Source organism: Alexandromys fortis, unplaced genomic scaffold, assembly GCF_014885135.2.
Source record: "Alexandromys fortis isolate MF-2015 unplaced genomic scaffold, M_Fortis_MF-2015_v1.1 scaffold_167, whole genome shotgun sequence".
NCBI lineage: Eukaryota > Metazoa > Chordata > Mammalia > Rodentia > Cricetidae > Alexandromys > Alexandromys fortis.
This window is the reverse complement of record NW_026068050.1, coordinates 3767919-3791134: the sequence shown is the minus strand read 5'-3', so window position 1 is coordinate 3791134 and position 23216 is coordinate 3767919. Positions and strand designations below refer to the sequence as shown.

General features: G+C 38.3%; 1 protein-coding gene across 2 annotated transcripts in view; it reads right to left on the bottom strand.

Annotated features, from left to right (window-relative positions):
• The window catches only part of Ddx10 (DEAD-box helicase 10), a 164205-nt gene that overhangs the window by 48737 nt on the left and 92252 nt on the right, over nucleotides 1-23216 (bottom strand). For both annotated transcript variants that reach the window (XM_050119479.1, XM_050119480.1), the window contains exon 16: nucleotides 15836-15892. In XM_050119479.1, coding sequence (XP_049975436.1) covers nucleotides 15836-15892 — 57 coding nt within the window. The remainder of the gene's footprint in view (nucleotides 1-15835; nucleotides 15893-23216) is intronic.

Sequence of the window (23216 nt, the reverse complement as noted above, 5' to 3'; positions counted from 1 at the left end):
CCCTTACTCCACAACCTCTCAAGCAAAGGAATGGGGGTGGGGTGGGATGGGAGAAAGGGGAGATGGAGAGAGAAAAGTGAGAAGGGGAGGATGGGAAGAACTTGGGGGAAAGGGATGGTTGGGATAAAGGAAGGGTAGATATGGGAGCAGGGAAGTACATATCTTAATTAAGGGAGCCAATTTTAGAGTTAGCAAGAGACTACCAGAGGGGTTCCCAGGTGTCCAGGGAGATGTCCCCAGCTAGTTCCTTGGGCAGTTGAGGAGAGGGAGCCTGAAATGGCCCTACCCTATAGTCATACAGATGAATATCTTGCATATCATCATAGAACCTTCATCTGGCGATCGAAGGAGATAGAGACAGAGACCCACATTGGAGCACTGGATTGTGCTTCCATGGTGGAACAGAAGGAGGGAGAACATGAGCAAGGAGGTCAGGACCGCGAGGGGTGCACCCACACACTGAGACAATGGGGCTGATCTATTGGGAACTCACCAAGGCCAGCTGGACTGGGTCTAAAAAAGGCATGGGATAAAACCGGACTCTCTGAAAATGGAGGATAATGAGGGCTGCTGAGAAGCCAAGAACAATGGCACTGGGTTTTGATCCTACTGCATGAACTGGCTTTGTGGGAGCGTAGGCTGTTTGGATGCTCACCTTCCTAGACCTGGATGGAGGGGGAAGGACCTTGGACTTCCCACAGGGCAGGGAACCCTGACTGCTTTTCGGGCAGGAGAGGGAGAGAGGGGAGTGGGGGAGGGGCAGGGAAAGGGAAGGCGGAGGCAGGGAGGAGGCAGAAATTTTTAATAATAATAATAATAATAATAAAAATAAAAGAATTATGCCCATGACATTTACCCTATAAACATTTTCTCGCAGATTCCATTTCAGGCTTCCATCTGAGCAGTGTCTCTTACTTGTAAATCAAAACAGCCCAGATTTAATAAGAACATTTTTCAAGTTTTTATAAGACTTTTATATACTATGAGACCAAAAACAATGAAAAAAGGGAATGGGAGAGTGAAAATAAAGTGGAAGGACATGACTTCAAAAAATGGAAGGAAAAGGGACTAAGGAAAATTAGCATCTATATTTAAGAAAAGATTTCATTTCCATTAAAAAGACAACTGTAAAAACGTTGCTGATATTCCATCAAATTCACAGACGCATACAAGCACATAGTGACCACAATAAACTCAGAGGTTCTTCTAAAAGAAACAGAATTATGGTGTCAGAAATAAAAGAAGTCAATTGGGAAGCTAGCACACTGAAGCAAAATGAACTCACATTTCTACCGTCAAAACAAGTTTGTTTTACAAATCAAGCCAGGGAGAATATTATCTTAACACGTTCCTGGGTTATTTATTTATTTATATATTTGGGTTTTTCAAGGCAGGGTTTCTCTGTAGCTTTGGAGCCTGACCTAGAACTCACTCTGTAGACCAGGTTGGCCTGGAAATGATAAGAGACATAGAGATCTGCCTTCCTCTGTCTCCTGAGTGTTGGGATTAAAGGCATGCATCACCACCACCTGGCTTCAATTTATTTTACATGCTATATTTCTATCCTTCTACCCCTATACTAACTCTTAGAGTAGTAATTTTAAAGGATTAAGGAATGTTATCTCATGCTTACTCCAATTTGCTTCCATTTGAAAAAGCCACACAGTGAAATAGCTTATTTTATAGAAAATAGAACACAATTATAATAAAGAGTATTCAATATAAGTAACTACCTGACGAATAAATAATTTATATAAATTTAAATTGATTTTGACTGCAATTAGTCACCAATCTGATTCATTTGCTGTTGATATAACATTTTACTGGTATTCTATATCCATGAGAAACATTTGACAAGATGAGTTTCAAAGAACACACAGTTTAAGGATGAATCAAAATACCCAAAAGAGATTAAAATACCATAACAGATGTCATTTTGGTAAATTACTACTCACATGACAACCACTTGTGAATTTAGGATCCTCAGTACTATTAAAACTCTTTGATATAACAAGGGGGAGATATCCATGCTACCAATGCTTGACTTCTTTGTTTTACTACTTTACAACTAGTAAGGACGGAGTTGATGAAACAAAGAAGTTGCCATTTATCTTAAGTTCTAGAAAAGGGAGGAAAGGAGTATTTTCCATCCTTTGTGTGCCATGACAAGTACAGGAAAGAGTACTGCAAAGCAAAAGAGATGAATAGAACGTACTAAGACATTATACCAAAGTCTCATTTCCTACCAACAGAAGCTTAGGTGTTTTAGATTTCTAAGCCCCACAGCAGTAAATAGATGGCATTTCTGAGTGATACAACTAAGGTGATGACATAGTCCTGGTTTGCCCACCATCAGTGATCCTGTTTTAATTATTCACTAAACTCCCTTTTATTCTCCAAAGTGTTGCTTATATGGTTACTCTAAATAACAACGGAAATTACCCACAGTGTGTAACATCTTTTCTACGGGGTAGGGAGCGTGCTTCAGCTTGCCCAGCAGAGACTGCCTACCGTCATTTCTGCTGGTGTGCAGTAAGTACAGCACTGCCGTCCCTCACCCCTCTCATCACATTTAGTTTTAACTCTTCATTCTCCAAACGACACGAGCACATCTCCAAAGTCATGGCCGTCTAAAACACAGTTCCATATAATCTGGAAATTTCTGTTTTTCACAGTAAAATCAAGAAAACTTAACAGGCAATGTTCCTGCTACAATTAATACTTACTATTTACTGGGCACCACCCTATGTCACACGCTACGAATCAAAGAATCATTTAGTAATTACAACAGTCTCATTTCACAAGATGACTCCTTAGAGCCAAGAGCTTTGTTGGAGGTTTAAATTAAGATGCAAGGCATACTGGAATTACTGTCTTGTGAATAAAGTGGCTGGGGTTTTTTGTTGCAAATTTTTTACTGTAGCTCACTCCCCTTGTGTTACAAATTTGGGATTTAAATTCCCACAGTTCAGAGATGTTTAATCATTTACTGAGTAGTATCCTTCATATGCTTTTCAGATTTACTGATTACATTCCCCTGGCTATTCGTGAAAACAGTCTCCACTGCCAAAACTTTTGTTCCTCTATCCTATGTAAATGCAGGGATCTGCCTTCCTGCAATGACCTTTATTGACACGCAATTGGTCAGTGTTTAGGGTCCAAGCAAAAGCATTCCATTTAAAATATTCCCAGAGAGCCAAGGATGTAGAATTACTACTTGCCCAAAGCTGTTAACTCATACCTGTTCAGATAGATAGAAAAAATAAGCATGCCCTTGGTTTTACCCCACTTATACAAAAGGAAGGCAATGACCCCAAACTAACCTTGCATTAAAAGATCCCTAAGTCCTCACGCTCACCTTCACCTCAGTTTACTAATGATATCAAGGTTGAATTTAGACATATTGAGATTCTCACTAAAAATACAAATAGAGATGCCATATTGGCAACTGGTTTTAGTTTTCAAAGTTAGACCTTCTAATGAACAGTTCCCTGTAATTATGGAAATTGCTGTTTTCACAGTAAAATAAACTAAATAAAATAGAATACAGTTTTCAAAGAAGGAATCTAGCCAGATGTGTCCAACATGTGGCCCACAGGTTACAGGGACTCTACAGAAGCTATGATTTAGCTCAATCCATTCACAGATGCCAATGCCATATCACAGTATTGAAATGTAAGACACCCCATTAGATAAGTTCTTATTGGCTTGGATGATTTACTAAAATAGAATTAGAAAAATTTGACCCAATTATCTAAGTGTAAAAACACTGAAAATGACTACCAGATTTCTAGGCGGGGACACATAAATGATGTTAAGAGTTCTTGAACTTCAGCCTTCTCCTAAAATATACCCACACTACCAGAATTCTTTACAACGAGGGTAAAAATATTAACTGTCAAGATGTCTGTAAAAATATTTTAACAGGTTTAGCGTATTTCATAGAAAGTATTTTAGAAAATAGCATATCTATTAAACTTTTCTTCATATAAAAAATCTGACAAAATTAAAGAATTTCAAAAAACTGAGATTTTATGATCTATACATACATTTAAGTACTTCTTAGTTTTGATATACATATTGGTGATCCACAGTCTATTCAGAATGAAATTTAGGGCAATGTTTATACTTTAAGTGACCTACAGTAGGGTAGCAGACCCACAAAATAAATGCTAATAAAAACTTTCTCAATAAAAATATGTGATAAAATATGTCAAACAGGAAGATTCAGGACCATCAAACATGTGTTATTCTAAAAGATTCCTTTAACATTTAAATATTAGTATTTTCAGATTTGAACATGAAATAATGAAAAAATGCTTTCCCAATTCATCTCACTCACTAGAAGGAAATTGAGAAAGTATTTTTTTCACTGTTTAACGTTGACATAGTTCATAAATTCCAGGAAACCATACCATTCCTGGGTAGATCCTCCACGAAATCTAGGTCAACATGCAATAGAGATAATTGTGCAATTCATGTTTATTTAAGTACTATTTATAGCAGCTAAGTTACAGAATTAAGCTGAGTATTCATTAATAAATGACTAGATAAAGAAAATGGGATATAAATAATGATATTTTATCCAGTCATAAAAGTATGAAATTATGCTGCATGCAAAAATGAAACATGAATGAAACTCAAGCTCATCATGCTAAATGAAATAAGTCAGGCTCATAAAGACGAATTTCTTCCAATTCACTGTTAGTTCCTCAAGAACGGGTTTAATTCTGCCCTGTCATCATCAGAACTAACACATTACAGGCACTTCAAGAGTAAAAATAGTGAATCCTGTTAGGATTATCCTACCACCCTAAATTGTATTCTTCCTAAAACCCCAAGGCATCCCCCATAAATTATTCTGAATCATCTCAACTCTGCATCTAACAGCCTCTATTATTCATCAAATTTGTTAGCTTTGTTTCCTGTTATCCCTTTTGCCTACCAGTAAAGTCCGATAGTCTATATTCTCCAAATTATCATGTTCTCCAAAAACCCTAAGAAAGTCAAACAAATATTCTACACTGTGATGACTGTAGTTTTCTTCCACATTCTAACTACTGCTGAAGACGCTGTGTAGAGTAAACCCACACACCTGCAAATGTAATGTAGAATGGTCTGAAAGAATATAAAAGTGATAGAAGACACTTTCTACCTGACAGATAAGAAAGGAATTAGAGCTGTGGACCTGAAAGGGATACTGCAAGGCATCTATCTGGTCTAGAGCACCTGAGTCATGGCAGTTGCGAGATTAATTCAATGCCGTGGTGACCTACTGCTAACACTAAAAACAGAGACCAGAATCTCAGGCCATTACATCTATCAGGCTAGCCTCAGTTTTGTATAAACCACGAAAGGGTACTTTTACCAGTGTTATTACTCTCAGGGCTTTCTCTTTCCTCTAATACTAAAATGAACATGCAAGATTCACATATTCTCAACATGGAGAAGCCAAATTCTGATTGTCCTCATATTTTCCAATGCTCTGAGCAATATCTTTTCATTGCGTATATTGGTTTTGCATGCTGTGTGAAGGTTTACAGTTCAAGAACAAGAGGTGCTGGCCTGCATGCAATCAAGTACCATGAACCACAACTAGAACTGGGCATGCTGAGTCTGAACTGATTGAGTTTAGTGAGGAGGTGAGCAGGCCTGCTTTTCGTCCTGCCTGGCTCCCGCATGGTTAGCTTTATACCCGAAATAACAACACACAAATTGTATTCTTTTAAACACTGCTTGGCCCATTAGCTCTAGCCTCTTACTGGCTAATTCTCACATCTTGATTAATTCATTTCTAATAATCTGTGTAGCACCACGAGGTGGTGGCTTACCAGGAAGGATCTTAACCTGCTTCCAACTTGGAGAGGAGAGCTATAGTGTCTGCCTCACTGCCTTCTTCCTCCCAGCATTCTGTTCTGTCTTTCCCGCCTACCTATGTTCTGACCTATCAGGCCAAGCAGTTTTCTTTATTAATTAACCAATGAAACAACAGATAGACAGATGACTCACCTACATCAATCGAGGGTACACTTACCCTCACATAGACAATCTCCTATGGAAGCATAAGGTGAACCAAAATGAACTTCTCATCTCAAGACTTTATAATACCACAGGTTATAATGCAAAATATATATATAAGCAAATTTGGACTTGGATCTCTGGCTCTTAGTGGGGATGGTTGTAGTATCTTAATTATATACATGTATACAAATAAGCCTTCTGCCTAATAGTGAGATGGGAGAGAAAAAGGAGGGAAGGCGCTGGATGGCTGAAGCTGAAGCATTTTCGGCTATTTAGTGATGGCATGTTCCAGCTTTCATTGATCCTGGGTATCTCAGAACAACCTTATCTTAAAGACATCCAGTACTGTTTTAATAATGCTGACAGCAATAATTCACATTTTAAAAAGTGATTCAAAGCTCACACTATAGATATATAATCCTCACGAGAGTCCTGGAAGGCTGATGATGCAGGCTGCATTGCTGTTACTACAGAAGAGGAAACCAGGGTTCAGGAGATATGACCTGGAACACAACGCTTACTGGCAGAAATGAACTTCCAACCCTCTTCCTCTTCTGAGAGCTACTAAGGAACCTGGCAATTACTGATTAAGGGAGACCACAACCTATGATCTGAAATCACAATGCAGAAGAACTCATAACATGGGCATTCTCACCCATTCTAATCTTTCCACCTTTGCTTAGAGAATATTTGATTTTCTCTTCTTTGTTTTTCTCAAAAAAGCACTACAAAACACCAACTACTACCAGTTGTACTGAGAAGGGCAAAAAATTAAGGGTAGACTTTAGGAAGCAAAGGCCCACTAGCAGTCATGTTTACAACTTCCATACCTACCGTGTTCTTTAAAAAAATTCAATGAGGCTGAGAATGAAATGTGCCTGTAATGAGGGGAGATGACGAATACAGGCTAAAATCAAGACGGGTAAAGTAAAACACTCAATCCTAGATTTACTAGTAATCATTCCCAGTCCAAAGCAGATAATCATTCTGATTATTGATAAAGGGAACTTTAAGATCATGCATATACTATTTTGCAGCATTTTCCAAGCTACAGAACTACAAGGGTATACTTTTCCTATATGAGAGAAATAATTGTATAAATTTTAGGAGGTGAATCATCACACTTCTTGGAATTGGGCTACTCAATATTATGTATTTGAAGAATAAAAATTATTAACTTTTTTAGAGTATTCATTTAAGCCTTCTTTTTAGGGGCTATTATTTCTTATTACTTATGAGTTATTAATAATCTCTTATATTCAAAAATCTCCAAGCATAAACATCTGAGCTAAAAATACTTACAGACATTTAATCTATCTCTTCATTTTCAAAAAAATAAAATCTTATTTGAAGTATTTGTGTGGTAGTTAATCTTGATTTTCACTAAGGAAACAAATTTCTGGAAATATCTATAAGAAATTCTCTAGATTAGGTTAAATGAAGTAAGAAAACCTACCCTAAATGTGAGTGGTAGCACTCAATGAGGTAGGGCCCAGGACTAAATAAAACGGGAGAAAACAAGCTAAGTATGAACATTTTGTTTCAGTTTCTTGACTGAGGAAGATACAATGTGACCAGCTGCCTCGAGGACCTGCTGCTATGGCTTCCTTCCTCACAACAATGGACTGTACCCTCAAACCATGAGCCAAAATAAACTCCTCCTTCTTTATGTTGTTCTTGCCAGATACTGTGCTACAGTAATGAGAAAGGTAACAAATACAATGTTCATTTAGGAACATGCACAAAGTAAGCATTCACAAGCACATTACTAACTGACCAGACCAGGAACCAAGCTCCATGGAAACCTCCCACATTACCTTGCTTTCTCAGTGGCAAGACTCCTCTTCCCCCACAAAACAGTCCTGAATCCTAAACTATGAACTCAAACGTTAGTTTTGCTTTGAGAAAGACTTTGGAGTACTATATATTAACTCTCTGACTTATTTCGCTCAATTTATATTTGTGAAATTTGTTCCTGTTCCTCTACAGCAATGATAGACATGTAATATCTCAGTGTATGAAGACACTACAATTTACTTATTCTATAATGTGGGTAGCTTCCAATGTTTGAGGTTCTAACTAGTGTCTATGTGATAAGACCGATGTTACAGTGAGGAGCGGCGGCAGGCTGCCTTCCCGCCCAGCTCCACACAGCTAGCTTTATCCAAAATAATTAGATGGAAATTGTATTTTTTTGAACATTGTTTGGCCCATTAGCTTTAGCCTCTTATTGGCTAATTTTTACATCTAGATTAACCCATTTTTAATGAGTGTTGCACCACGAGGTGTGGCTTACCAAGAAAGATCTTAACCTGTGTCTGTGTCGGATGGGAGAATCATGGTGACTGCCTGACTCAGCTTCTTTCTCCCAGCATTCTGTTCTGTCTACTCCGCCTATTTAAGCTGCTGTCCTATCAAAAGGGCCAAGGCAGTTTCTTTATTAACCAATAGACATATGACCCTCCTCCATCAAAATGCGGTATAAGCATGTATGCATTTCTTTAGTTCCATGCCTAGTCAGAAAGCGTGGCACACTGCACAGGCAAACATTCACTTTACCAGAGACTACCAACATTTCTCCAGAATGACTGCATTAATAAGGAAAAGTAAAGTTTAGGGAACTAGAGCCATTTGACATGTAAATCATCAATGGTTTAGATGAAGAACAGAGGTAAACTCAGGGACTTATTCGACTACTCCTTCTTAAACACTCTGGATACTGCCCAAGGCAATACAAGTAGGATTTGTTAAAGTAAAAATCTCAAGAGACAAAACAGAAAAAAACTCCTGAACAAGCTGAAAAGACCTTTGTTGAGTCCTAAGATGTTTCATCCCACCAATTAAATGTAATCTAGTCCAAGTCAGATAATTAGACTTCTTGATTCAAACTTCAACAGTTGAAGAACTGTAATATTTCCACTTATTTCATAAGCTTATTGTTCAAGTATGATAATCTTGATGAAAGTGTGTGAAAGGCTAAAACATTCCAGTTGATGTAAAACATCTATACCAACATGTCATACAAATAACAAATTCAAGAGTTCTCTTCAAGTAAAGAAACCTTTCAATCCTGAAATACACCAATAACAAAAAACATGGAAAAGAAAAAAATCTTCATAAAACATTACTGAGACCTGTCAATATCTTTTCCCCAAAGCAAGAAAATACACCAAAGATGAATCATTTATAGTTGATAATAATAACAGCAATAAAATTTTAGTTTCCAAGTATTTATCTATAATTTCTTAGAAGGTCAAAAAGAAAAAACATAGAAAATAAATAAACAAATGCACAAAATACCATGTCAGAAAGAATAAACGAATTCTTCTTAGGGACATGATTACTTGCAGGGAGAAATTTCTCTAGTTACTAACTTTATAGTCTTTGGGGCACTAGTTTATGGTGCTCTCCTAAAAAGTCTTTATGGCTTACAAGGAAGAAACAATAAAGCTTTGTCACTCTATAGCCCACATGTAACAAAGAGCAAAAAATGTATCCCCAAATGTCTTTTCCACAAACCTGTAGTAGATCCCATAAATTCTTAAAAATAGAAAATCATTTACCCTTATCACCCACCTCCAAAACCAAGAATGACTTTGAATAATCACTACAAAGCTATGTTCAGTATGTTTTCATTTTCCACTGAACTTCCTCCTGTTTTAAAGATTAAAGGAAGAACCCTGGCTTCTTTTGATGAGAGATCAGTTCTCTCCCCCCCCCCCCCGTGTGTGTGTGTGTGTGTGTGTGTGTGTGTGTGTGTGTGTCTTGGATTCTATTAGGAATACAGATGTTTCTGTTTATACCATATAACTGTAAGCTTTGTACTGAATACTAAAAGCTATTCTTGCATTTTAATTGTCAATAAACCCAAACTATAGTACACTCAGGTGTCATTTAACATCACTGGGTGATTGTTTCTGACCAAATAAAATATTCTGCAGATACCTATTAGGTCCATTTGAGATATTCTATGGTTTGATTTTGGAGAGTTACATTTTGTTATTGATTTTAGGTTTGGATGACCTATCTATAAAAGCATATATATAAATATATATATCAAAATCACCCACTATTACTGTATCAGGAACTATATCAGACCTTTTATACACTCATTGCTTGTTTTATGAAATATTCACTGATGTGGGAGTGATTTCTTTCTAATCTGTTGCTTTCATTGGTTAATTAATAAAGAAACTGCCTAGGCCCATTTGATAGGCCAACACTTAGGTGGGTGGAGTAAACAGAACAGAATGCTGGGAGAAAGAAGCCGATCAGTGAGTCGCCATGATTCTCCCACCCAACACAGACGCAGGCTAAGATCTTCCCTAGTAAGCCACCTCGTGGGCTACACAGATTATTAGAAATGGGTTAGATCAATATGTAAGAGCTAGCCAATAAGAGGCTGGAACTAATGGGCCAGGCAGTGTTTAAAAGAATACAGTTTCCGTGTAATTATTTTGGGTATAAAGCTAGCTGTGCAGGCGGCCGGGTGCCAGGAACATAGCCCACCGCTCATATTACAACAATTCAGAGCACATGTAATATCTATCATCTTGCTGAATAAACTACTTTTACTTTGAAATTTATGAAGTATCAGAATAGCCATGCCAGCTTTGTTTTCAGTTTCCATTGTCTTCTTAAAAATTAAGACTGGTGCCTATGGGAGTCAGAAAACTTCATAGCCCTGAAACTGTAGTTACAGATGGTCTGTAAACCGCATGCGGGGGACGAAAACTGAACTTGAGGCCTCTGTGACAAATGCTCTTAAGGAGCCATCTCTCCAGGCCCCATTTCCTACTTCTTTTGGTTTTTCATTTCAATTTCCTTGATGAATTTTTTTCCTTCCATAGTTGTAACTATTTTAATTCATATTGCTGAAGCTCCATTTTTTTTCTGCCTTTTCTTCTATTGATGAATATCTATTCGCTTGTATCTATTTTGAAATAACTCACTGATCATTCTTATTCGGAAACTTGCGATCTCCACCCAGCACTACTTCTTTCATTACCTTTGAATTACAAAGTTGAAAAGCTATGGTATTTTGGAGAAGTCATGTTGCTTTGTTGTTCATGCTTTTGTTTCTTACAGTAAATCTGCACAACTGTTGGCTTGGATGTTTCTTATGACTTTATTTAGGGAACCTTAAAAAAACAAGGTCTTGTGTAATCAGGTTGGTCTCAAATTCATTACATAGCTGAGAATGACTCTGAACCCCTGGTTCTCCCAACACTACTGGAATGAAAGGCATTCACAACTACATTCATCTCTTTGGGAAATTTACTGACTGAGCAGACTACCCTTGAAAGAAAAAAAAACCTAAAACAAAAATTTTACATGTAACACAGTAAAACTACTTTGTCATTTAGAGAAGCAAAAATACCTCGTTCCAATATACTCAGTTACTAATATAGACAGTACCTTAAAATGAGCGATTTATTTCTAAGTGAAAGCTCTAAAACCTTGTACAAGAAAAGGAAGCATCATAATCCCCCCTGCACGCCCCCCCCCCACATTACACTTTATAGAAGTTTTTTTTCTGGGTCTTTGAAAATTGGAAACTGCCAGCCAATCATATATATGGTGGGGGTTGGAGGGTGTAAATTTGAATATGCCTCTGTAATATTGGCCTGTTTGGCAAGTCTGTGGGGTATTGTCTTGATTAATGACGATATGGAAGGGCCAGATCATTTTGGGTGGGACAACCCCTGGGTAGGTGATCCTGGGTTGTATAAAAAAAAGCAGGCAGACCATTAGGAGTAAACCAGTAAGCAGTGTTCCTCCATGGCATCTGCATCAGTTTTTGTCTCCAGGTTTCTGACTTAAGTTTCTGCCCTGACTTCCTTCAAAATGCCCTACAGCTGTAAGCTGCAATAAACCCTTTCCTTCCCAAGTTGCTTTTAGTCATGGCCTCCATCACAGCAGCAGAAACCGAACTAAGAGACCAACTCTTTTCTATGGCATATGTTGGTGTTGGCATTTGACAGGTCAGACTATTTTCACATTAATAGTTTCTCTGATATGTCAGGGCCTCTGGTGGCCACATTTAGCTTTGCAGTCTGTGGGCTAGACAGGTTAACTCACCCTGCCCAAACTCCCAAACTCATAATCCCTGGGGTTGCTACTGTTCAAGCTGAGGCTGTTTCCCAACGGTGCTGGGAACACAGGAAGCAAACACAGCACTGAGATGTGTACAGGCACAGGGCCTTTTCTCATACTCTCAGACACCCGAAGTATTCGTCATGCTGCCGGAGTGACAGCCCTGTGAATGAGATGCAGGCGGCTGGGGCTTCAGAGTCAGAGGGGGATACAGGCTGCAAAGGCTCAGGCCCATCTCTTGACCGCTACTGTCAGTTGATGAGCTCCGCTTCAGTGTGGAGAAAATTCTCCCTATGTACTTTCTGTCTGAGCTGAGTCTGCTGCTGCATGCACTTTCTCATTCTTAGTACATCTTTTTCTTTCTCCTCAGCTCTTTCTGCTTTTTTATTTCTTCCATAATATTCCTCTCTACCCCTGCCTTTTATTTAACCTTTTTTTCTCCCCTATTTCCTGCTTTTATTTGCCTTTACCTGCTGGGTAAACTATTCTTAAGACCACCACTGTCAGCCAGGAGGTGGTGGCGCATGCCTTTAATCCCGTATCTCTGTGGGTTCGAGGCCAGCCTGGTCTACAAGAGCTAGTTCCAGGACAAGCTCCAAAGCTAGAGAGAAACCCTGTCTTGGGGAAAACAAAACAAAACATTATTGTCAAGTAAACTAAGCATCCCAGCAACAAAACTAGAAAGATTTATAATGCTTATAGAACTTCAACCTCAAAATGTATGAATTGTTTTAAATTTCAACATGTTACTTTCCAGTGTTAGTCTAAGGGGCTCTTTTTGTTCCTTTATCACCAATTCCTATTTCATCAGCATCACACTTGTACTTAAGAAATCCTACTTTTTAAAAATTACCAGAGCCCTGAGAAATATGAAGATGCATCTCAAGTTTCCACACTGCTTGTCTTTTTCTTTATATAAATGAAAAACTCCTCCCAGTCATCAGATATTACAGTTAGCACATGTGACCAGCCACCAGAGCAACAGGAAACCTAGCTAAACAATGAGACAGGGCTGTATATCCCATACAGCTTGTCATAACTCCAGAACCGATGTACTCTGTTGATCACCACAACAACTATTTATCATTTTGTTAGATTAAACAGAAGCAGTCCTGTTGTTCAGTACTTCTTTATAAGGAAACTTGTCATACGTAAAAGATCTATATCTTGGGTCAGTAAAATGCTCAGTGGGTAAAGATGTTTGACAAGTCTAACAATCTGGTTCAACCCAGAACCCACGTGGTAGAAGGACAGAACGCCAGCAACTTGTCCTCTGACCTTCACATATGTGTGCACACACACGCACACAGATACCAATAAAATAAATATATATGTAATTTTAAAAATCTGTATCTCCCAAATCACTAACTTTTGGGTACTTGGGAAGTCATCATGATAATTTCGCTCTCATATTCTTCTTTCAACAGACTATAGATAAAAACTTGTTCAAAATAATATTATCAAGTTTCTGAGAGATTCACTATACTTTCATTTTACCACAGTATACTGGGGAATGTGAGAAACATGGTTATCAAGTACCATTCAGCCCTATAGCAACACCACTCAAAGGAGAGGGCTCTGGGTTTCTCAACTATTCACAGTGACTGTAAGTGGTTACTAAGGGTCCTGGCTGATCAGAAGAATTCATCACTGGCACAGCCTTCCCCCTTTACTTATGATCACTCGGCACAGTCCTCATGGCTGTAAAACGTCTTCTGACAAGAAAGCCTCTCCTTTCCTGGTTGTCAAAAAAAAAAAAAAAAAAAAAAATTCCACAGGAGAAACATAAAAAAGAAAGGCAGGTTTTCACCAGAAAGTTCACATTTGAGATCAGCTTTAAAAGAAAATCTTAACAGCAGGCTATAAGTTGACTTCCACAACAGAAATAGGATCAAAACAAAACACAGACAACATCTATAGAGAGATTAAAGAAAAGGAACCCAGAAGCAGGCTAATAAGTGAAAATAATTCCTTAAAATTCAGTCGATTATGAAACACCAAGCACACAGCATCAATAAATATAAAAATAAACCATACTAAGTAGTCTTCTCTCAAGACTCAAGGGAAATTATTTCCAAGACAAGAACCTTATCTATCCTCAATACCCAAACCTGAAAATGTCCAAGTTCCTATACTTTAAATCATGCCAGAGTTATAATGCCCAATACTACGTAAGCTGTATGTAATTTTGAAATTATTTTTGTAAAAACAATGACAAAGGCTGAAGAGATGGCTCAGTGGTTACTCTGCCATGGAACCCGATTCAGTTCTCAGCACCCACATCAGGTGGCTCCAACTCCAGGAGACCTGACCTCCACAGACACCTGCACACAAGTGCACATCCCTCCACACCACCACAAACAAGTACATCAACAAAAATAAAATCTTTAAAACACTAATGAAAAAACTCTGTCCATGTTCATTACAGATGCAAGGTTAACCACACTTCTGGTCTACAGACAGAAAACTCTAAGACAGGGAGCCCACAAATACAAAGATGGGCTCTACATACAAATGTAAAAACAAAGGAAGAAGTAACATGACTTTCTTTCCTATGTGGAAATGAAGGCTTCTTAGTAAAACAAAATGGGTTTATTTTAACACTGAACACGAAATACACATAATGCCAACTGTTTTCATGAAGGGTAAGATTTTCTTTTTTACTTGTATTTATCCAGTACAGTTCCAATGATCCAGTTTCCAGGCCATGACACTTTAACCTTGCATGATAAACATATGCAGAAGCCTGAATAATCAGGCTGCACATTCTAGAGCTTTCATTTCAGACACGTTTGCAGAGAGTGCTCTTTAATAGTGACCCAACGCAGTCTTTTCCTCTTACACTATAGTGTAGCTGCTGCCCACTTCAAAACTACAACTAGAGTGATCATCTAAGTGTTATGGCCAGTATGGGAGTGGTCAGGACAAAGAACGTTGTGTTATGGGTTTACTCAAGAGAATCAGATCTTTGCTAACTGCCAAGAAAAAAAAATCATGGCTAGTCAGACAAAGCACATACAGCAAGAGAAATGGCATTCAGTATTTGGCCCTGGGTCTAGGAAATCATTTCTATTAAATGTCCTCAGAAGGCAGGAGCTGAAACTGCCTCAGTGTTAAGCATGCCATATTAAAGAACATAGCTGTATATGGACGGCGCTTATAACTTTACATACATATTCCAGGGAAACTATACACTAAAGCCTATAGAATGTTTCATCTAGATTTTCGAAGGTGAAGTGAAGTAGCCAATGTTCTCACAGTAATCTATTATCAAATTATCCAAGTGAGCACAAATGAGCTATATTTTTAGTCTAAAAATGACAGGTATGCTAATCCTGCCAGAGTTGGCCCTCAAAGTCAACTGTCTTCTGTATTTAATAGAAAAGGTGGTCAGGAGTCAAGCAATCCAGATTGCAAGCTAGCATTTTTAATATTTTATAAAGAAAAACAAATATGAGAAAGTAAACAATAGGCCACAAGGGCTCAAACCCAACTAGATCTGAATACCCTGATATAAAAATGAACATAAAAATAAATGGAAATGGAAAGTAAGGATTTAAATTAATTTCAATATTACAAAAGATTGCAAGTTCTCTTTGTCAAATACCTTAGCTGACGTATTTTTTGAAAAACAAAAAACAAAATTAAGATATGAAGATCCTAACTGAAACACACACACACACACACACACACACACACACACACCACACCTCCTTACCTTTGTTTGTCTTTTGTTGGCTTCTCTTCTGGCTTCTCTTTCTTTTAGCCGTCTTTCCTACAGGAAGAGAAAGTAAATTAGAGGCATGACTCCTAGATACTAAGCGGTAAGCAGCACACACGGTCTTCCATTTTACTTTGTAAAGCAAACTGAGGGCAATACTTCACATTTCTTGTTCAGCAAATATTTACAGAATACCTACAATGGAACTGGCATAACAATTCTTAATTAGTAAATAGGAATCATTCATCAGGAATCATGCATCAATTCCATCATTACACACAACATAATTTTTAGTTACTTACAATTTCATGCTCAGAGTAAAAGGAAAAAATTTGAAGCATGTATTGAGTAATATACATTATATTATAATGATATACATTGGATAATATAATTACATACAGGTTGTAAGTACAATGTCTAATATATGACTGGTGTACAACTAATGCCACCTGCTAGAACAAAAGGAAAGAAAAATACACTCATGATTGTTTCCCTTGTTCTCAGGGATATAGTCTGATAATGGATAATGGAATTCCATATATACCTCGACAAGGCTTATAGAATTCTTTATGATAGAGGGTTGAGGAAGGCTATGTTCTAAATGGATAATAAATACTAATTAATACCAAAAGGTAGTAATGGAGCTTTTAGATGCAGTTTAAATAGTTTCTAATTGTACAACAGATGAAATCTATAGAAAACAAAAACTGAGGAAACTAGCTTCTAAGGGAAACTAACTATAAAACCTCAGAATCACACGGCTACTAGGCACGTGTCAGATGGCTCATGCCGATCACTGCGTCACCGTTCCTGTGATTAATTAATTAATTACTCCTTTGCTTCTCTGACCTACACACACAACTATACTAGCAAGATCACTACAATTATAAAAGAACATTCTAGATTATTTGGAAGCTCTAGAAATCAAAGTCAAAGGAACAAAGCGGTGAGATGAAGAAATAAAAACTCAGATTGATTTGCATATTATCGCGAGTTCAGTTATAAACAGACTAATCTCAGCGATGGCTTCTGTGTGCCAAGTCTACAGAGCTTTCCTACATGTGCTAGTAAAAAGAAAAAGAAAAATATTTAAAGATTTAAAAATATGATTTCAGAAGTTTAGAAGAAAACACAATTTTTGAGGGCACCCAACCGAAGCACTAGTTCATATCAAATTCTACCCTTGAACAGCATATGGTGACTCGTGTCTGTGAGCTCAGCAGAGATGACTCAGCAGGAGGATAGGAAGTCTAGACCAGCCATCCTAAACACGGCCATCTCAGACAAAAACCCAGCCCTCCCCCACACAAGCACACAGCTGTCACTGACCTGCTTCCTAGTGGGAATAAAAGGAGTAACAATGTTTCTAGGGGTTTGCAGAGGGAGAAATAGGGAAACAGATACAGTTCCTAAACATCTTATACCAAAACTTTTATACAGTTAGTACCAGTCACTAATTCTTTGACCAGCATCAGACTAAAATACAACAGAATGAAGAACTATTAAAGAAAAAATTTAAAAATTCCTGCTAATTTTCTAATTTGCAAGATGTCTTAGCTTGTAGATATATGTATTTGTAATTTTGTCTTTTTTCCTCCCTAAATAACATGACAATGTAATATTATTAGCTACCCAAAAAGTATTTCTAACCTAAAGAACATTAAAATAACAATATACTCTATAATATTCAATAATATTCGAAATGGTTTAAGTTTTTCTGCTTAACTTAAACCTATAGCTACATTAGACATTCAATAACTACAACGTGAATAAAAACTATTACATTTTCATAAAAATGTCTGCCTATTTGCATGTTACTATTACCATTATTTTCTTGACAAAAGTAGTAACTCTAAATTATCAGAATGTGCTAGGCAATTTGCATATGTCACTTTTAAAGAGTGCATCAGGACTTGTGAGCTAAATTCCCTCCTAATTTTATAGGTGAAAAGATGGGCAATCAATATAATTAGGTCACTTGACTTAAGGCATAAATACAGTGAGTGATGTGCCTAAGACTCTCCTGCATCTGTGAAAACCTGTGTCAATTCTGGCACTTTACTGTTCCACACTCCTTCACTGTTTACCTTGTAGGGTCATATACCATGTCTTCTCTTACCATTATGTACAAATGGTACTGTTTTATTAATAATCAAGTATTTTTATTTCAATATTATTTTCTCCTGACATTATTTTATGTACTTAATTCTTGTCAGGCCCTTTATTCAAAAGAAACAAATAATTTACAATTATGATCACACAAATTTTTATCTTAATTATTCAATAATCTGCCTTTCCCTATCTGAAAAAAAAATGGACCAGGTGGTGGTGGCATACACCTTTAATCTCAGCACTTGGGAGGCAGAAGCAGGAAGATCTCTGAGTTCGAGTCTGGTCTACAGAGCAAACAGAGCAAGTTCCAGGACAGCCAGGACTACATAGAGAAACCCAGCCTCAAAAATAAAGGACCTGAAAATGAACTTCAAAGTTGCATTGATGTGTTTGCATGAGAAAAACCCTCATCATTGGGCCTTTGATCAAGCTATAATATCTATAACAGAAAAATATGTACTGTCAGCAAATCTCAAAAATTATTCCATTACTTTTCCTAGATTTTATTCTATTTTATTAATATTTGGTTTGCTTTTAATTATGTGTATATGAATGTGTTGGGCTGGAGGGTAGGTGCACGTAGTCAAGGAGCCTACAGAAAGAACCCAGAAGAGGAGATCTAATCCTTGAACCTAGAATTTAAGATGGCAGTGTATCACCTGATACGAGCCACTGAAGACAAAACTCGAGTCCTCTACGAGAGCAGGTATGTGTTCTTAGCTCTACGAGAGGAGGTATGTGTTCTTAGCTGCTGACCATCTCACCAACCTCTAAATGGTATTTTAAAGGTCAGGGTGGGGAACACAAAAGTACTTACTATATAAGCTTGGTGGCCTGAGTTCAATTCCCAGAATACAGAGAAAGGTGGAAGTAGAGAATCTACCCCACAAAGCTGTCCTCTGATCTCAGCAAACAGGCCATGGGTGCGTGCTCCCCACCCCATAATGCACTTGTGTGAGCACATACAGGCACGGATAATTGGAAAAAGGTTAGGCTTGTGAAAATTCAATGTACATGCAAACCCAGTATTTCCTTTGACATTTTCCTCTACTGACATCAGATAGAAAAGAGATCCACAGAAATGGAAGTGAAGTCATAAGACCAAGACATGAAAGCGCATGTGAGGGGGTGTTGGGGTACACATTAAAGAAAAATTATCCTTCAATATTTGGGCAAAACAAAGAAAAAAAACAATTTAAAATAACCTATTAGAAAACTTTGCATCCTTTGTATCACTCGTATTCTGCTAGTCTCCTGCCTGGAGCTCCTCTATCATAAAAAGCTATTAGCATTCTAGAAAAAGGAAATGGGCTTCAAACTGAAAAGCAGGACCGGAATTAGAATGACAGTAATCCAGGACTTGGGAATGGGCATGAGAAATGTTCCCTTTCCTGAAACGGGAAAGAACCGTTACTTAAGAGCCTGTGATGACACCAAAGACAAACGGCTAGACTAGGTACAAATGATACTCAACTGTATTATATTCAATAACTGAGGTCTCCCTTAATTTAATGTAGGTTATATAGTTTAATAAATTACCTTTTAATGTCGTTTTTGAGAACATACTGATACCAAAAACCATTTTATACCATGCAAAAAGAATTTTATCTTTAGTTCTGCCATGCTACAAGTGAGTAAGTAAAAGGAAGGCATGAAATTCAATAATAAAAGTAAAATTCACAAGGAGAAGAAAACAAAATCGCAATTCAAGGTACAAAATACTCACTTGATAACTACTATCCCTCTTTGACGTCTCAGAAACTCTGAGCCCTCACCTTGCATAAAAAGCAGGAACCATGAAATATGGATTCGATCAGCAGTCAGGGCAAGGCATCATGCTTGTTTCACTCTCTGGTCATATACAGGGATTTTGAGATTTAGAAATGAATCTCGTTTTCCAGCATATGAAGGGAGCACAAACCATCTGAATGGCTATCAGTCAGCCCTGACAGTTTGGTGCAGAACAGAGTTCCCAGCTACTGCACGGGACCAGAAGGGGTATCTACTGTCACCTCACCATTGCAGTCACCTCTTTTTCGAGGGTGTGAGGGAGAACCCAACTCAGTGAAAGTATGTTCAACACATGAGCACACTTTATGATCAGAACACCAATAACTCAGGCACTAAGATCAACAATAAATGGGACTTCAAGAAACTGAAAAGCTTCTATAAGGCAAAGGACACTGTCAATAGGACCAAACAGCAACCTAAAGAATGGGGAAAGATTTTAACCAACTCCACATCCAATAAGGGCTAATATCTAAAATATATAAAGAACTCAAGAAACTAGACATTAAAAAAAAACCAAACAATCCAATTAAAAAAACTGGGACACAGATCTAAACAGAATTCTCAATAGAGGAATCTCAAATGGCTGAAAAACACTTAAGAAAATGTTCAGCCTCCTTAGTCATCAGGGAAATGCAAATCAAAACTACTTTGAGATCTTTTTTGTTTTGTTTCACTATAGCTTTAGAGCCTGTCCTGGAACTAGCTCTCCTAGAGGAGGTTGGCCTTAAACTCACAGAGATCCTCCTACCTCTGCCTCCAGAGTGTTGGGATTAAAGGCCACCACGGCCCACCATCAGGCAGATCTCTGTGAGTGCAAGGCCAGCTTGGTCTAAAGAACAAGTTCTAGGACAGCTAGGGCTGTTAAAGAGAAACCCTGTCTGGGAAAAAAAAAAAAAAAAAAAAAAAAAAAAAAAAAAAAAAAAAAAAAAAAAAAAAAAAAAAGGAAAGGGGGGGGAGGGGAGAGTATGGGAGGAGAGGGAAAGGGAAGGAAAGGGAGGAGGTATATTTACACAAGGGAGTGTTTCTCAGAGGTTTAAAAAAAAGACATGAAATTTGCAGGGATGGGAACTAGAAAAAGAAATTATCCTGAGTGAGGTAACACAGACCCAGAAAGATAAGATATGGTTTATAATTCACTTACAAATGGATATTAGTGGTTAGGTACATGATAATAAAGCTATAACCCACAAATCCAAAGAGGATAGGTAGATGGAAAGGCTGGGAGGGGGGGGGGAATCAGGGCTCTCCCTGGAAAGGGGAAACAGATTCTGCAGGTGGACTGTGGGTGGGGTGGTGACAAGAGCAGGAGGGATCAAGTGGGCAGGGAGAAATATACAAAGAGATAGCTGGAACCGGGGAGCATTGGAGGGTGGGGGGTTAAACCCAGTGCAGCGGAAACGTCCTGGAATCTATGTGACCCTAGTGAGGACTAGTACTGGAGGACAGATCTAAACTGGCCATCTTTGGAGCCAGGCAAGTTTCCAGTGTGAAACTTGGTTACATTTGTTAAGTTGTTAGCCAAGGAGGTCCCATGGAGACCCCTAACAACCCAGGCTGACACTAAAACAGAAGGTCACTCTCCAGAGAGTGTCTGCGGGGTGGGGTCACTGCCACTGACAAATCTACACATTTCTTTGAACATAGAGAGGTCGAGCTGGTCCCTGTATAGAGCCTTCATCCCTACACTCTAATCTTTTTTGGCATGAGAAGGTACTCTGCAGGCTACAAAAAGAAAAACCTGGACACTAATGCAGCCACAAAACCCTCCACCTACAGGATGTCCTGTCTGGAAGACGTGCTGGGGCAATGGTGTCACAGAATTTGTGGGTGTGGCCAATTAATGTTTGTTTTACTTGAGACCCACAGAATGAGAGAGAGCCATGACCTACATGCCTTGAGGGCCCAGAGACTTGGCTATCAGTGCCTTGTCCAGTCATCATCAGAATGACTTCCTCTGGCCACACTTGGAGTGGGTACAGAGACCCACAACCAGACAGCCTGCAGACAGAGTCTAAATCAAGATTTAAACAGAGTATAAATCTCCATCAAGCACCCCACACACACACACTGAATCATCTAAGCTGGACACATGTGGACTCACAGAGACTGAAGGAGCAAGCAAGGAGCTTGCATGGCTCTTCACCAGGTCCTCTGTGTATATTACGGCTGTTAGCTTGGTGTTTTTGCGAGACTCCTAACAGTGGGAGCGGGTGTATCTCTGCCTGCTCTTGAGACTCTTTTTCTCCTATTGGGCTACCTTGTCCAGTCTCAAGCTTATGCCTTGTCTTACTGTATATTGTCCTGTCCTCAGTAGCTGTCATCTCGGATCTGGGGAAGAGAAAAGGTGGTGGAGAGTTAGGAAGAATGGAGAGAGGGGAAACTGTGGTTGGATGTACTGTATGAGAGAAGAATCTATTTTCAATTTAAAAAAAAGAAAGAATGTTCAAGAGTGGTTAAAAAACTTTACGAAGGTAAGAACAAAAAACCCTATAAATCTGTGCCCCTCTCGGGACCCCAGAACCAAGGTTCTTGAATGTATACATATTCCATGGCTCTTTGTCTACACAACATGAAGAGGACAGGGCTCTATACAGAAGTCTGGAATAATAGGAACAAGAGCATGCATACAAAGCACTCCCTTCATAGTTAAAGGCTTAAATCTTTACTGAGCTGCTATGAGCCAGCCCTTACAGTGGGTTCTGGATATAGAGAAATGAGCAAAATAGAAACCTCTGCTCTCTGCTCCTCAACTCCAGTCTCCAGCTATCACACAACTACCGCAGGGCATTTATAATACTTTTACTCTATAAAACAGCAAATAAAAATGCAAAAAAAAAAGTACCTCAAACACTCAGAACTGATGAACTAAAAGAGAATTTTCTTATGCAAATAAGCCTCACTTACGCCTGTTAAATACCAAATGCTTAGTAGTCCCTTGCTCTCATGATGAAATTTCTAACCTTAGAGAAAGTTCTTATAACTATGTCAGCAGGCTTGTAGTCTCCACTATTGCCTAGACTTTTAATTGGCAACAGTCACTGAAAACTAGACCCTAATACTAGTACATACATTGTTATGCAATGATCATTTAGGAAAAAGTACTAGCCTGGGGCCCTAAACTGTGTGACTAACTACAATGTCTATTTTGTCTTTGAATTTATTTGAGATTAATTATACCTCTCTTTGGAAATGTGGCTTCTAGCATTTGTCACCATTGCTTTTCCAAAATCCAAGGCCCACTTCTATCACTTACTACATTTTTATTTTGCTTCAGAACTGCCCTGCTGTGTAAGACAATGTGTCATGGTTTGAGCTAAACAGTTCGAGGCAAAGAAAGTAGCAGGGACCTTAATAAAGGCTCCATTTGTTAAGAAGTAGAAACCTGTACACATTACTTGACTCTTCTATGTCTTAATTTTATACTCTAGAAGGAGGCTGGCCCTCGTATTTCAGAATTTAATTGTGAGCATGCAAT